This window comes from Nestor notabilis, unplaced genomic scaffold (genome assembly GCF_000696875.1).
Source record: "Nestor notabilis isolate BGI_N333 unplaced genomic scaffold, ASM69687v1 scaffold34203, whole genome shotgun sequence".
Lineage (NCBI taxonomy): Eukaryota > Metazoa > Chordata > Aves > Psittaciformes > Psittacidae > Nestor > Nestor notabilis.
This window is the reverse complement of record NW_009923902.1, coordinates 1-15,842: the sequence shown is the minus strand read 5'-3', so window position 1 is coordinate 15,842 and position 15,842 is coordinate 1. Positions and strand designations below refer to the sequence as shown.

The window sequence follows — 15,842 nt, the reverse complement described above, 5'->3', positions numbered from 1 at the left end:
ACACATTTCTATGCATGTATATCTATGTCGATAACTGTACCTCTATCTTCTCTGTACTTCTAATCTTATCTCTATCTATATCTATATAAATACTCAAATGCTTAATAGCTATATATGAATGTATTTATATTTAATGTAAATTAAATATATGAGGGTAGCCATATCTCTGTGTGAGCTCATTTTGTCTCTTTCTCTGAATATACCTGTATATGAACAAATAAATACTGTCTATTGCCTGTGTGTGCATGGGCGAGCCTGCAACACATGCCTCATACACAGAAACCCATAGCTAACCTCACGTGTGTTCCCTGAACCCTGGGTAAGGGTGGTGCAGCAACACATACGCTCCATGGTCATCTTGGTGCTCTTGTGCAGCAGCAGGCACTGGGCTGCAGGAGGGTCCAGCACAGGCTGCAGTGCAGGACATGGCCAACCCCAAACTCACCTGGGTGCCATGGCCCAGGCACACTCCCGGCTTTCCCACCTCCACGTCTCTGTGCTGCTTCCCATGCACCAGGTTTTGATGCTATGCCCCAGCCCTGCAGCACAGACATGGTTGTGATTCCACTCGCAGAGGCCAGATCCCACCACTCTGCCTGTTCAGGGCACTGGTGGTAACTGTTGCCCTTGATGTGGGCTGAGGAACCAGCCCCTGTCCTCGCAGCAGCAGCTCCATCCTCATTTCATTCCCTTTGCTTGGCCAGGACATGGGCAGAGCTCCTCCAGCCAAAGCAGCAGGAGGGAGGTGCAGAGATAAAACCATCCCCTTCCCCCAGAACATCAGTTATTCCTCCCCCAGCTCAGCATGCTCCACCATAGGACTGTATCTACAGCAAACACTTTAGCTGGAGAGGCGAAGAAGGTCCGAGCCTTTCAAACTGATGCAGAGGAACGCAATACCACCGGCATGCATTGCTATGGCAGAGTAGTGATTTGAAATTGATGTGAACAGCAAAAGCCCAGTCAAGTGAGAGAAGTGTGTGGGACAAAGCCATAAAATAGGTATAGAGCACAAAGACTGTGAGCAAGCTCTTGAAATAACTGGCCTCATTTCTGTTTTCCATCTTCCTGCAGGCACAGGAGTAGTGAGCTCAGCCTTGTGAGTGCAAACAGCAGGTCATGCCCAGCATCTAGAAATTAAAGGCTTAACCCTGACTAGGCTGGACCAAGGAAAGGTCCTTACCTGGCTCTAAGGCAGCCAAGGCCTCACTTCTTCCTTAACTGGTGAGGCCAGGAAGGGCGCAGCCTGCTCTTCACAACCTCTCCAAGAGGAGGGGAGCAAGAATCACATCTGGAAGACAGAGAGGTAATAGCAAGGAGGAAGCACAAACATCCTTCTATTAGCAGGCACTGGGATGCTGAAATGGTGACGAGACAGAGGAAAGAGGCATGTTAGTGGAGGAAAACAAAAGAGAGTCAGAAACAGGAGTAAACAAGAAGGTTTGTTCTTGTTAAGTTTATTGGCATCATGTTTGTCTCTTTACATAAGAGCTCAGCCTACGTACTAGAATGTAGACCTCTGGAAAACAGGTAGAAGGGCTCCATTTAAGCAAGCTACAAACGCAAGAACAAATACCAGGAAGAAAGGAAGAGGAAAGGGACTAGATTGCCAAATTTTTCCATACCAAAAATCCAGATTAGCAGTCAGTAAGAAGAAAGGGAAGATTCAGTGTCCAGGTCGTTCATCAAGAAACAGCTACCACAGCCCCGGTGGGAGAGGTGCTTCACCCACAGCACCCAGAGCCCCCGGGACACCTCAGCTCTGGCTCCTTCTCACACTCGCTCCAGGATGTTAGGAGTTAAGCAGTGGGGAGGTGAACAAATGAGGTCATTTCATAGCTGTATTTAATTTTAAATCCAATAATCCAGTGTGCATATCAACGCTGTGCTGCAAATCTGAGAATTTAGATACAAGGAAGCCAGACGGATTTTCCAGAAGATGAAGCCTTCTGGGCCTCAGGACAAGGAGGCTTTCCCTAGCTCAGCTCTGCTGTACAGAATACTGCCTCTCTGGACTGTGTCACTACCATGCTGCAGTTCACAAGTGTCCTCCTCACTTTCTACACAATCTGTGTTTCAGTACTTGAACATGTAAATTCAGGAATTTTATACTAATTTATACATTTTTAATTGGTTGCATATATTAACATGTACTATAAGATTTTTCCTAAAGAAGCATTACATAACACATGGATACTGTAAAAAGATCTGATTAGTTAAAAGTAACAAGCATTAACAGAGATACATACAAAACTCAACCTAGTTGGACTGAGTGCTGAGCTTGCGATGAACTACAGGTAACCAGCCTTTCCAGTTGCAGCCTTCACAGGGGAAAACACCAGACAGTTAAAAATGTATGAACTTTTTACACAGATTACCTGTAAACAGTTTCTCTCCCTTGGACACCTGGAATTCAATTCAGTTCCAAACATACATAAGAGTTTCCATTTTAAACTAAGAGAAAGGTCTGTTACCATGAAGTGTGATGGGATGTGTGGGGGGTGAGCTCTGGGGTGCGGGGCTCACAGATGCTCATGGGAGATGGGGGGGTTTTGGCAGCTGGAGATGGAGATATCTTTAATTTCGTTTTAAACACAGGAGAGGGGCTGTGTGTTTGAAGGCCTAAGTGTGATATTCGTTTGTGAAGGACTGTGCTCAACCCCTGCCTCTCCCCTCAGCAGCTGCAGCTCTCCGCAGAAGCCTTCACTCGGTCGTTCTTGTCTAGTTTGATAGGTTCAGGGAATTCATTGTAAAGCTCCACTTCGGTTTCCTAATGGGGGAGAAGGGAGGAGTTGGTGCCACAGCTCCGCAGGCAGCTCCTGGCATGCATGGAGCCATTCTCAGCTGGGAAAGCTACTGGCAAGCAGCAGAGCCCAGTGGGCAGGTCCAGCATAGGGAGCCCACCAGCCCCCTCCTTACCTGTTTAAGTGCGTTTCGTGCAATCGTCTGGAAAGCCTGTTCCACATTAATGGCCTCCTTGGCACTGGTTTCAAAGTAGGGGATGTTGTTTTTACTGTAGCACCAGGCTTGTGCCCGTTTTGTGGTGACCTGGGTGGACAGAGAGCATCATCACCACCTTCAGCTATGCAGGAAAGGGAGTTTATTCCCAGGGCAAGGCCAGAGCCCCCTCATATCCACCTGAACCAAGGCAGCAGTTTGGCCTCATCAGGACTACAGCCTTGATACAGAGCACAGGAGGCCACTGCCCACCACCAGACACACTCACCCCCATGACAAGGAGCATCACGCCTGAGGAAGGCCACATTGGCACAGGCTGCTCAGGTATGACCAGAGCAGGGACTTGCTCCCATAGGGGTTTAATCAGCCCTTCTGGAGGAGGAGAATCAGCTCCTGTCCTGGCATCTACCCAGGAAGCTACTGCAATTCTTCCACCAGTGGGCAGGAGCGTGCTGTGCACAGGGTTTGACCTCTCCAGCCAGGAGAGACTTCCCTGGTGCCACAGAGCAGCTGAGCCACACTCAGGCGCCTCCCACTCCCTTTCTCAGATAACCCCCAGTGCTCCTGCCAGGTCTCTGGCTCCAGCACCTTCCTCGGAGGCCCCTCAGTCCCAGCACTCACTTGTCTGTTTTCTAGGTCAATCTTGTTTCCCAGCACAACAAAAGGAAAGTTCTCAGGATCCCTCGGGCTGGCCTGGATGAGGAACTCGTCCCTCCAGCTGTCGAGGGTTTTGAACGTGTTGGGGGCCGTGACATCAAACACCAGCACGCAGCAGTCTGCTCCCCTGTAGAAGGCAACTCCCAGAGACTGAAATCGTTCTTGTCCTGCTGTATCCCAGATCTGGAGTGAAAGACAGGGCAGATAAGCCAGCTCTGCTCTGACACAGTCAGTCCACAGTTGGGGCAGTCATTGCAAAACTCCCCACCAGCCATGTACAGCTCCTAGCTAGCCAGAGGCAAGCTCCCAAAGGCCTGGGAATTTCTGGAGGCACTAAGAATCAAGAGCCAGAAGCACTACTCTAAAGATAGGTGTTTAACACCCTTTTTGTGTCCAGCCTTAGCAAGGTAAATAACCTTGCTCTGGGCAAGCAGGATGTAGGTATTAGGGTTAGCAGGTGACCTGCCTGCAGTGCTTGGGTGCACTTGGGCACCAGCACAGCCCAAACACTCCTCTGGTGGCTGCAACAGGGCTTCTGCTGCCTCACAGTGAGTCTCACCACAGAGAGGTAAAAGCTTCAGATACCAGAGACATAAGCAGACTGGCAGGTTGACACTATACCCAAAGGACTCAGGGCAGCATGAATTGTTGACCTAAGGAGTCCTTTCCCAGCCCTTTCCACCAGGGAAGTGAATTTCTCTAACAAAATCTAGTTTACTGACAGTACCAAATGCTGCTTTTTTAAACTGAGCCTGGCAAAGCTGCTCTCAGCTGAGCCCAAACTGATCTTTGCCTTCCCTTGTTCAGGCCATGCACAGATCTGTAGAGAAGCCCAGCGGAGTTCAGTGCAAACAAGATTCCCACCCTGGACACTGACCCCTGCACTGCTTGGGGCTGCACTGGAGTAGCCGTCTGTGCAGCCAGGCACCCCTTGCAGCAGGGAGCAGGGTCTCTCCTTACCTGCATTGTCACTAGCCTGTCATCCACCATCACCTCTTTTGTGAGGAAATCTGCACCTATCGTGGCCTTGTACTGGTTACTGAATTTCTTGTTCACATACTGGTTCATGAGTGATGTCTTCCCCACCCTGTACAGAAAGACGAAAGAGACCGTGTAGGCTGTTTCTACAGCAATGCCCGAATTAACCACCCCAAACAGAACATCCCAAGCCCTTTGCTTTCCACCACAGCCTCCTGGCCCTTTGGACAGGGAAATACACCCTCCAAGAAGGGGCTTTTACAGCAATAGATGCTGAGGCTACATGCTGAGTAAGAGCATCAGGTACCTAAGGTCACAAGGGATTACCATCTTAAGAAACCTTGTTTGCCCATTAGCAACGTGACCCTTGGTAAGAAGCACACGTCCCATCATGATCACGGGGGAAGTTTTGGAAGAAGATGAAGTGCCCCAGAGAAACCCACCAGAAACAGCCACTTTCAGCCTCTGCACGAGGAGGAGGTGGAGGAACAGCATCTCAGCTGGGGACAGCTCAATACACATCTGCCAGGCAGCCAGAGGTGGAGATCCCCCCAGAGAGCCAGCTTTGGGGCTCACCTCCCCTCTCTGGCTGAGGAACACTCCCTGATCAACAGCCTGCGGGGCACACTGGTATAAATAAGCTTCATGTCATGGAGTCAGGTTGCAGCCTGCACAGCCAGTAACCTACAACAGGGAGCAGCCTCCCTGCTCACAGCACACAGCAAAGCTGCTCACTCCAAGGGGCCAGGTCACACAGGAGCTGAGCAGATGGCTCCATATAAACTATGTTTGACAGAGGCAGGTTTGGAGATTGCTGACAGCAGTTTTGGATTGCTTTTTCTTTAAGTGAAATGCTGCTTTCAACCCCACACATGCTCCTTGCAGAAAGGCTATCCTGTCTGCTCTCCAGTTCTGCTGCTGGAGAGGTCTGTCCCCTGCATTTCCCCGTTCAATATTGTGGCAGGACTTCAAGCTATTAAACTGCAGGGACACATTCAGGACAGAGGGCAGTGACGAGTTCTGAAAGCTGTAAGGTAGGCACAGCCACCTGGGGCTAAACGACCTCCTCCCCAGGCAATGCTGGTCTCTTACAGCACATTCATCCAGACTCCCCCTTGTCAAGAGCCAGACACAGACTGGCAAGTTAAAGGCTCCTCCACTTACCCGGAGTCCCCAAGGATGATGACTTTCAGTAACACTTTCTTCCTAGAAGTCATCTTTTACACTGGAAAGGAAGAGGAACAGTCCCATCAGACACCATCAGCATGTCATTCCTCCAGGCAGAGAGCACCGGGTTTGAAGTCTGGGAAACCCAGCTCCCAGCCAGGAACCAGCAGCTCCTGAAACCAGGCTCATCAGTTCAAGGCTACACTTGGGCTCTAACCATGTGATTGCCCATTTCATAGGCAGGGCCATGTCCAACCAGTAGCAGCAGGTGAATAGCAACAGGTAAATGAGCCAAGCACTTGCCCTTTACAGTACCGAGTGTATTTGGGACCCTATTTCCAGGCTGTTGTGTGGGTTTACCAGCCTAGGCCACCTCCCTTAGCTTTGCTGGAGGTAGAGCACACACCAGCTCCCAACACATGCTAGTTCTTACACAGGCTACTAAGTGAGATGTAAGCAGAGACACGTTTAATACCACACTCAAGCTTTTTTGTGCTGTTCAGTAGTTTCCTAGCAGAAAACGAGGAAAAAAAGAAAGGGTTTTCCTCCACCTCCTGGTTCGGCTGAGAAGCAGCACCTTTCTGTGGCAGCTGTGCTTTGTGAAGGCACTGAGGCCCAACTCTGGTTGAAGGGCTCACACAAGCACACAGACCCACTTGAACACCTGAACTGCAAGTGCTACCAGACACCGAGGCTTTGCTGAGAGCCTATGAAGTGAACTAGTGCCACCTCACCTCTCGTGGAAGACAAGTCAGGCTACAGTGGCAAACCTCACAACAGTCCATCTATTGCTCTGTTGGACCATGAGGTGTTGCTCACATTGTCCTTCAGTGGATGTCAACAGACACCAGAGAGCCTGCACAGGACAGCTGCTGCAGGCAGGAACACCTCTCCTTCCCAACATTCCATGATCCCCCTGGTCCGGGGTCCCCTTGGACCAGGCCTGGACAAGAAGAGCAGCTCAAAGAGGTCACAGCCGCGATAAACACCCCATTTAATCTGCTTCTGCTCTTGCCAAGACCCCCACACTACAGCTTGTCTCCTCTATGGCCATGGGGAGAACAGACCATGTAAACTCCCCCAAGCAGACTGCACCTCCTGTGTTTCCAAAGCACACAGCACAAGTGCGACTTGTGACAGCCAAGCCAGAGACTTCTGCAGCACTATCAGCTCAGATGGAGCAAGCAGCAAGTGAGCACAGCTTTGAAACAGCCAGAAAACAGCTGTGTGCACTGAACTGCGAGGAACACATCTGTACAGGTTCAGGTCCAGTGTGAGAGTTCCCGTTTTACTCAGAACAGAGGAAAACAACTCACCCTGAAGAGACTGTCCCAGAACCCAGCACATGCTGCTTCTATTTTCTCCACGTGTTCACAGTATCACTTGCCACTGGCTGCTGCAGCTCACCATTTCCTGGTATTCCAAGCAGCTTTGGACACGCTGGCATCAGTTCTCATGCTCGGGGAGGGATTTGCAGAGCCCTAAGTTACAACACTAAATCACGCTGCATGCTTAGCACCAAAGTTCAGCAGAGCCTGAAGTCCCCCTGTGAAGGGAGGAGAAACTGCTGTGTCAAGTCTCATTACGTGGGAAGCAGCTCAGGTGAGCAGGCACCTGCAGACAGGGAGGAAGCAGAGTCAGAGCTGACACTGCCTCTTGTCATCACTGACCCACCCCATGGGCATGAGGGCTATTACCACCTCATCACCACTGGTCAGGTGAGACAGAGCTTCCACGCCAGTGATGCAACGGATGTGAGCCATGGCACAGGAGCGGCTGCCTCAGCTTGGCATTTGGTTTGGACCACGAGACATGAGAACTCCAGAGGCCAGCAGCAGACACTGCCCAGAGGTTCCACTCCTGTTCTACTAGGCTTGGTCAATGCTGCTTTGAAGCCCAAGGAGATTACAGCTTTAGCTCACAGAGCAAGTCTGAATACCTGGAGGAACAGTTAGTTCACATGGGCAGTTTCTCCACTCACACCTGCAAGAAACACTACTGAGCTACACTGAGCTGGAGGATGTGCAGGGTTCCCCCATGCTGAGAGCAAGCTCAGCCTGAGTCGAGATGAAAACTGTGATAGTGCTGAGTCAGTGCATCCAGGACTATTTTGCACTCTACATACAGCTTGTCTTGCTTTATACTTGCGATGACTCCTCCAGAGCAGCATCCTGCAAGAGCCTCACAAGCCCTTAAGATGGCAGTGTGCTCACTCGGGGCCCACAGCCAGCCCCAGAGCAGCGCTGAGCAAACACTTCCTCCTGCAGAGATACCGTGAAGAAAAACCTGTTTGTTAAGATGGGATCCAAGGCATCAGTTCTGGTTTACACTGTGTGAAGTCTCCTGGAGCGGGGTCACCTGCATGGCTGCTCAGACTCAGCCCACCCTGCCCCGGAGCCAGCAGAACCTTTCCAGCAACCAGGACACTGGTCAGCACCATTCCTCCTCCTGGCTTAACTGGTGCCAAAGGAATGACACAGCTGCCTCTGAGAGGAGACCTTCTATTCAATGTTTAATGCCTATCCCTATCAGCAAGCAAGCCATGAACACTATGTTGACCCTCATAAGATTAAACCTGGGACAACATGCTCAATCCCACCTTGGGGCAGCAAGGAGAACCCCTCACATCTGACCCCCAAGTGTTACTGGATTACTGGTCCAAAAGGAAGAGTCAAACTGTCCCATGAAGCTCCATATTGTTCCAGCTCCTCAGAAGAAGAGGAAATAAAGCCTATGCCAAATCTCATTAGGCTTCTCCCTTGTTGCTTCAGAGTACACTGCAGCTGCCATTTCACTTGCTGTATTTGGTCAGCTGCTTTGACTCAAAGCAGAAATGCTGGGCAGGGGCTGCCTTGGGGACGTGCACGTGTGTCAGGTCACAATGCAAACATTCTAATATTTATTACATTGGTCCAAGCAAAGAAGAGCAGGAGTGTGCACTGATGAGACCCACCAGGTCTCTCAGATGAGCCATCCTAGGAACACCCTGGTAAGGTGCTCATGGACCATTTTAGCATGGGACTAGCCAGGCTTGGGAGGAATCTCACCTCCATGGAAGCAGCATGCTCCCCGGGCCACCCCCTGGGACCCTGCTGGCCCACTGCTGGAGCAGTCCTTGCTCTTGCAGCTTTGCAGTTGAACAGTTCAAGTCACGATTCTAACCAAGGACCAAAGCATGTTTATGCAGAGGCTGAAAGAACTGGGACATTGACCATGACTTCTCTGCTCCTGCATCTACCAGATGCTATTTGCACCCTCTGCTAGGAACCTGCTGAGCTCTGAAGCGAGGCTGTTGGCTGCACCTCTCACCTCCTGTGCCCTGCAGGGTATTAACAGCAGGCTGACAGGGCACAGAGCAGTAGGTAAGCAAGCACCAGGCAGAGCTGAACTCACTGTGGCACACGGAACACCCAGCTCTGCTCCCCTGGCCCAGCAAGCAGCACAAGGGTAAGGAGGTGTTCCACAAAAAGGCACATCTGGATGTGAAGCACTGCAAGTCTGCTCTGGGTGCTGTGGATAAGCAGAACATTCACTTCTCCACTACATTACAGGAGCTTTTAGCAACCCCCAGCCATGAGAAAGCCAATATGGATAGAGCAGTACCCCAGCAGGGGACACCAGGCACTGCAGTGGGCTCACCAGTGACCAGCCTGAGCAAAGACAGCCACACTTGAACATGGGGAGAACTTTCTGTCCCAAAATACAGCTCTGTGTGTTTCTGACAGCAAAACACCACATCTGCTCACTGTTCTCTCACATGGGGGAGGCTGCAAAACACTCAGTCTCTGTACTACACCAAAGTGCTATTTTTAACCTCCCCCCTCCAATGGTTCTGCATTTCTTCAAGGAAACCGAAGCTGGAAGAATGATTCAGACCCAGCTCAGTCCAATTAAACCAGTTCCTTCCCCAAAGCAGCAAGTTCCCCGGCACGTTTGGCACCTCAGGGGGTTGTGTCTGCTTAGACTTGCAGCCACTGAAGTGAAAGGCCACTGGGCATGTACGCTGTTCAGGACCACCAACAGAGAGGCACATCTCACTTGCCCTGCGGTCACCATGATTCAGCAAGCCAAGCTTAGCCGAGGCTCGGAGCAGACACACAAATTTGCCCCAGTCTAGCTTCCCTGAAAACGCCTCATCCCGAGGAAGCACAGTCTGTGATCCCCAGGAGCTGACCAGGATCACTGCTCCCACTTGCACTGTCCAAGTGCCCAGCAGCCTGTGTTGAAGCCTCAACTTCCAACTGCAGCAGGAGCTCAAGGTGGAGCTGGACACATTTTACCCATACAATTCGGCAGCAGCAGCTTGGTTCCTGGTCACACAGCCATTGCTAACAGGGTGTCTGCTAACACACAGCTACAAGTGACAGCCTGGGCAGTTCAACACGAATGCCTACCTGAGACCAGCAGCTATCAACCAGAAACATCCCCCACCTGCATCCTCCTGTGGGTGACAACAGCCCACAAGCAGAGCAGAGCCCTGTCCCTTCAGGTGGGAAGGAGCTGAGCACTAGCCAGAGGACCATCAGCAGGGCTGGTACTTTCACATGAACACGGCTTAAGAGGGGCCAGGCTGCCTTTAAGGAAGAAGCCAAAAATAAACCTGCCTTTGATTATTTTTGACTCCTTACCAAACCCGAGTGCTCTACCAGCAGAACAAGCACACAGCATCCCCACACTGACTGCTCCAGACACACACAGTTTTAGCAGCAGGCTGCCCTGCACTGACAGGGCTGCACCAGCAGGACACTGCCCCACACTCCCATGGCAGCTCCAGCAGCAGCTCAGCTTTCCCAGCTGGCTAGAAGATCCCAGCTAGGGAAACCTCACATTCACTGGGGACATGTGCTGGCTTTGGACCTAACAAGCAGATCAGGAGCATCCTGCCATTTGGGTTGACAACTTGCAAGAACTGCTCTCAGTAAGTGGGCTGCTTTTTAGGGCAATGGGCTGCCCCAGTCCCTGCAGCCAAAGGAGGGTTAGAGGCACTTCAGGCCCCACTGAAGCACCAGAGAGCAGAGGCAAACCAAACCCGCACCAGCAGCAGCTGGCAAGACACTCTGTGACAGCTCCACAGAAGGGTGTGCTGTAGCTGCTGCTCTATCAGTAGCATCTCAAACTGCTTTCCACCTCCTTCCTCCCCACACATCTATGTTGCTGTTGTAACCAACATATTCCCTCCTGCTGGTGCCCAGCCAAAAGCCCGAGCAGGGCTCATCCTTCTCTCCTCAGGAGGAGCAGCGAGCTCCTGCTGCTGCCCACAGCTTCACCACCACTCGGTGCTCTCCCAGCCAGCCCCGAGGCAGGAACCACCTCAGCTAAGAATTAATTTGTGATACCCTGTGTAAAACCCGATACTGCAAGTTGTCAGGTGTAGGTAAGCCCAGCGCCTCCCACCCCAGAGCCCTGAGCCAAAAGCTTTACCTTCCTGAAGAACAGCCTAGAGCTTTAGATGCTCTCTCGCACACTGACATGGCTCAGATCAAAATAGAAGCTTAAAGCATGTTTCAGTATCCCAGAGGAATTGGCTTTTTAGACTACAGCTGTCTGCAGTAGGCTTCCACCTCCTTGTGAGGGTGGAGTTGCAGCCTCCAGTGCCAGAGGAGCTGCTCTAGGACCAAATGAAGCTCAGGAACCAGCCAGCAGCTACAGCTCAGCCACATGCTGCCAATTCAGTTCAGTGCCTGCTTCAGCGTGAGCACCAGACCCAGAACGCTGTGACACGGTGCCAGCAGCCAGCTGACGGGTCTGTGTGCTGGAGATGACACCAGGCCCACCACACACACACTGCTGCATCCTGCTCCTGGGCAACGTGCTCTTGAGACAGTGCAGTGCTAAAAGGAGAATGATGAGGCAGCATGAAGGAAACCCAGCTGGAAAGCAAAAGCTTTGGAACAGTTGTGAGCAGACCAGGCTCTCAGTGTGATCAAGGAAGCTGCAGAGCCAGTGCTGGGGGAGATGCTCCTCTGAGTGGCAATAAGGTCTTAGCTTACCTCACACATACCCTCAGTCCCCCGCTGGAGGCTCTAGGATGCATCCCTGCTGTGGGAAAGGGCTCAAGGAGCTCCCTGGAAGAAGATATGCCAATGGCCAGTGTGGCAGAGGGCCCAGATGACACAGGAGAGGCAAAGGCAATGCTGCTGCCAGGAGCCATGGCTGCAGTGGAGTCACAGGACGTGCATGTGAGCAGGGGTCTCCCTGCCTGAAGTCCCAGCTCAGCTCCAAGAGCTGAGATTTGGAGTGCTGCATTCCTGAGAGGCACCGACAGGAAGGATTAGGCAGGCTTACAGCCCAGGTTCCCCAAGCAAGTTCTCCATTCCCAGCCTCACTGATGCACAGCCCTGTTGCACCTACCAGGATTCCTCCAGGACAGAGCTGCTTGAATTGGGACTTTGGAATTACCGTGGAGAAGGTTAAACTGTGCAGGGCCAGTCCCCACCCCGATGTCCAGGAAGGTGTAAAGCTCAGAACCTGATCTCTACCAGTTCAGATATCAGAGCAGCCACCTTCTCTTGACAGAGATATCATGTTGATCTGACTACAGGTTTGAAAGTGGGAGCAAAACAAGCACAGAAATGCATCTGCTGACAGTTCCAAGGCAGATGCATCTCTGCATGGTTAGTCAGACCACCAGTGGGAAAGGTCTGGAGCCCATTTATGCTCGCTACAGGAACACTGCTTTGCCCTGACTGCTGCTCAGCCCAAGACTGCAGCAGCACATGTAGGTTCTTCGGTGACAAACACCCTGAGCCAAAGGGAGGGAAGTGCAGAAAGTGTCCCCTGTGATGCTGGACCACCATCCTGGATGGATCACTTTGCTCCTCACCAGCCTGAGGAGGACCACCACCACCTCCACAGCAGGTACTTGGAGCCTACAGCCATGTGCAGGACAGGAGTGCAGGAAGGCCCTCAGAGCTGATGGCACATGTAAGAGCTGGATTCCCAGGCAAAGCCAGGACTGCTGAAGGGGAAGCCTTCAGGTTATAGGAAGGCAGCTCTGCAGGAAAGCTGTACCCAGAAGCTTCACTGAAAGCTGGATGTTTCCAGTCACGGAGCTTTAGTCCACCAGTCCCTCCTGCAGCTGAAGCCCCTGATACCACAGGGTACCTTTCTCCCAGGAATGGGCAGGCACATACAGAGCCCCAACAGGCTGAAAGCGAGTGTCTGGAGAGCTTCAGCTACCCTTCTTTTGGAGGCTCATGCTGTCATTCAAGACTCAGTCCTGCTGTGCCCCTGCCTCCCAGGAGGAAGCAGTTCCTCTGTAAATCCCTACAGGATTTCAGGTAGTTCCCAGCTGATTTTCCCCAAGGATGAAGCTGCTACAAGCACAGGCATGCTTGCTTTAACACCCCTCCCCCTTTATCAGAGCAAGCTCAACTTCCCCTATTCTGCCCTGGGGGAGACAATCTCAGGATGTGGGAGGAGAGTTGAGCACATTGCTGGCTGCTGGGAGACTCCAGGCAACAAGCCATGTGTCTTGACTAAGGGCCTTGCCTACGCAAAGCACTTCAGCTCTACCAGGATAGCTTCCATGTTGCCATGTCTCTGATACCCAATTAATAACACTGATTTTAATAGTTAGTGTCTGTATAGGATGTGCAAAGAGGAGAATAGCAAAACACTTGTGGAAGTAATCAGCAAAATAGCTGATTACTTCCAAAGGGGGAAATGGATACTGAACTGAACAAGTATTTCATTGTGTATAGAGACATGGTCATGGACAAGGCTACAAGGACTCTCAAGATAAGAAGGCTGCAACAAGAGGACCAGATGTCTTCTCTCAAATCAATATGGGCCTTCCTCCTGTTGATAAAGTCTGAGAAACAGGTAAAGAGCTGCAAAGGAAACAGCCAGAGGAGCCTCTCAGGTCCTAAATTAGCCCAAACAAGAACATGTAGTTAAGTGGTGAGACTAAACACACATCCCAATGTCCTTAACGAACAGATTGCCATAGGAGGGTAAAATGAGGGGGGGGATTTCTCCCCAAATCACCACCACGACCCCAGAGACCACTCCTCACATTCACAGTGCCTGTGCCGCAGCCTTATCTGCCCAAATGACCATATGCCACCGGGAAAAGGGAATTGGGTGGGCATTTACTGGCATGATGATGGATACGTATATAGGAAAGGTGCATGTCCTCAAATCAAGACAAACCTCACACTAACTGGACATGCACGGCGCCCAGAGAGCCTGGATTGCGCAGTGCTGTGTCAGCCTCCTGGCACCCAGCAGCTCAGTACCCTCCTGTGACCAGCACCAGCCCAGCTCTCAGGTCAGGCCACCCCCCTGCCCACCAAATCAAGCACAGTGCCAGGAGCAGATGGGTTTCAATCTGTGTGTCCAGAATTCAAGGCTGACCAATTCCAAACACCACAACTTAGCCGGGCCCCAAAGAAACAGGAAAGTTGTCAGATCTTTACCACATCTGACTCTCTTTTCAAGTACTTGGAGATTAATTTCTAGTTTTGTCTACAGCTTCCTATGGTTTCACACATTCCTGTCATGCTTTCAGTTTCAGAAGCACAAACAGGAGGAGTCAGATAACCTCTGCAGTGGTAAGTAAAGCACTGATCTTACACCTTGTCACTAGTAAGCAAGCCTTGTTTATCTGCTACCTTCCTAGAGGCTGGGCAGGAACAAGGGACTGAAAGAAGACTTTGACCAAGGTTCAGGCCTTCAAGTCAAGCAATGGCCCCAGGAGCCCAGCCAGACACTTACCTCACACCCGAGATTCAAATGAGAGTGAGTATTGTCTCTCCTGCAACACCAGGAGCTTGATAGAAGAGGTAGAACAAATACTGATGGGAGATCTACCACCAGGCAAGTAAACCTGGAGAAATACAAAACTAACACTAATGGCAAACACCCTGCTCCTGTAACACCCCTTCCAGGAGTTCCTGTTCTCAGGAATGAGTCTTTAGAAAGGAGGCTTCCTCTAGGGATGGGTTGCAATCTAAGAACTAAGCCTTGCTCTGTGAGCGCAACTCCTGATCCCACACACTCAGTCCCTCTTACCATGCTAATGCAGTCTGCAGAGCAGGAAGGACGAGTATTTCAGTCCCAGGATGGGAACATTACAGGTAGGTTGCCCTGACAGCTGAGTCAGTGTCTAACAAGGAATTCCTTCTGTAGATACTCAGTTTCAGACTCATGCTTCATGCCCTCATACCTCTTGCACAGTTCCTGCACCAGTACTTTACCAGCTCAGCTGTTCTCTTGATGAAGCTCCAGAGGGAGAGGGTTAAGCTTCACAGAGTGGTAAACTGCATCTTGAGGGGGGAAGGAACCAGGCCTGGACATGCCTCAGTTACAACCAGCTCACTGCTCAGGCTCCAGACACTGTGCCAGGATGGACTTCAGATACCATGGTCCATGTCTGGGAGCTGAGAGGAAGAGCAGGCTACAAAGCCAAGTGACCCAGCACGCTCAAGGGAGACAAGCGACAAGCAGGTTACTCTCAAGAGGATGCTGCTTCCTGGCTGGAGAGAGATCAAGGGTCCAGCACAAGGTTTCAGATAACCGGGCAGCCCCAGTACTCCAGGCCAGCAGCCTCGAAGGCAGCTCCTGCTGCCTGCCTCTGCTTTGCTCCACCACTTCAGCAGCCCAGCCTGTCTGCCAGGTGACCAGGGTTAACAGTGTGCAGCCATACAGGACAGACTCCAGAGAAATGCTGCTTTCTTAATTGACAATATAAAGACGTACTGGATTTAAGAATTTCTGCTTGAAGCTCATGCAGGTACAGTTAGATACAGTTAGTCACATTAGGCTGGCATTCAAGTAGTTAGAGAGAGGCAAAAGCAATCACTCAAGTGCCTTTCAATGATACAAAATCCAAGTCTGTGCCACAAACTGACACTTCAGGAGGGGTGTGCTGCCTTTGAGAGGGGAGTGAAGTCCTACTGCCCTGTGAAACAGCCTCGGGAGCAGGTTCCCCAGCGAAGTCAAGGCCGTTTGAGAGCACCAGTAAATCAACACACTCCAGTGGCCTTGAGGAGCTCGCTCCGCGGTCCCTGCCCGGGAGGCAGCAGCGGTGCTGACACCGCGGCCGAGCGCTCGCTGCCGGCGCGGAGGAGGAGCAGGCT

The 15,842-nt window shown here is 51.5% G+C and overlaps 1 protein-coding gene across 2 annotated transcripts; it reads right to left on the bottom strand.

The window, feature by feature from the left end:
• Positions 1-1,440: 1,440 nt before the first annotated feature.
• RAB7A (RAB7A, member RAS oncogene family) lies at positions 1,441-5,822 on the bottom strand. Of its 2 annotated transcripts, XM_010012387.1 has the most exons (6): positions 5,758-5,822; positions 4,576-4,702; positions 3,580-3,798; positions 2,920-3,048; positions 2,634-2,770; positions 1,499-1,680 (listed from the first exon to the last, which is right to left on the bottom strand). In XM_010012387.1, the coding sequence occupies exons 1-5, from the start codon at positions 5,808-5,810 to the stop codon at positions 2,675-2,677; spliced, it is 624 nt and encodes a 207-aa protein (XP_010010689.1). In that variant the 5' UTR covers positions 5,811-5,822; the 3' UTR covers positions 1,499-1,680; positions 2,634-2,674. The 2 variants fall into 2 exon arrangements, with proteins under 2 accessions (XP_010010688.1, XP_010010689.1); XM_010012386.1 differs by having other exon boundaries at positions 1,441-2,770.
• Between the last annotated feature and the right edge of the window lie 10,020 nt (positions 5,823-15,842).

Excerpts from the sequence above, each read along its gene's own strand:
- RAB7A (XM_010012386.1), bottom strand. The coding sequence starts at position 5,810 with ATGACTTCTAGGAAGAAAGTGTTACTGAAAGTCATCATCCTTGGGGAC. Across the intron at positions 4,703-5,757 it reads ATCATCCTTGGGGACTCCGG|GGTGGGGAAGACATCACTCA; the intron begins GTAAGTGGAGGA and ends CTTTCTGTACAG. Across the intron at positions 2,771-2,919 it reads CACGAAACGCACTTAAACAG|GAAACCGAAGTGGAGCTTTA; the intron begins GTAAGGAGGGGG and ends CTCCCCCATTAG.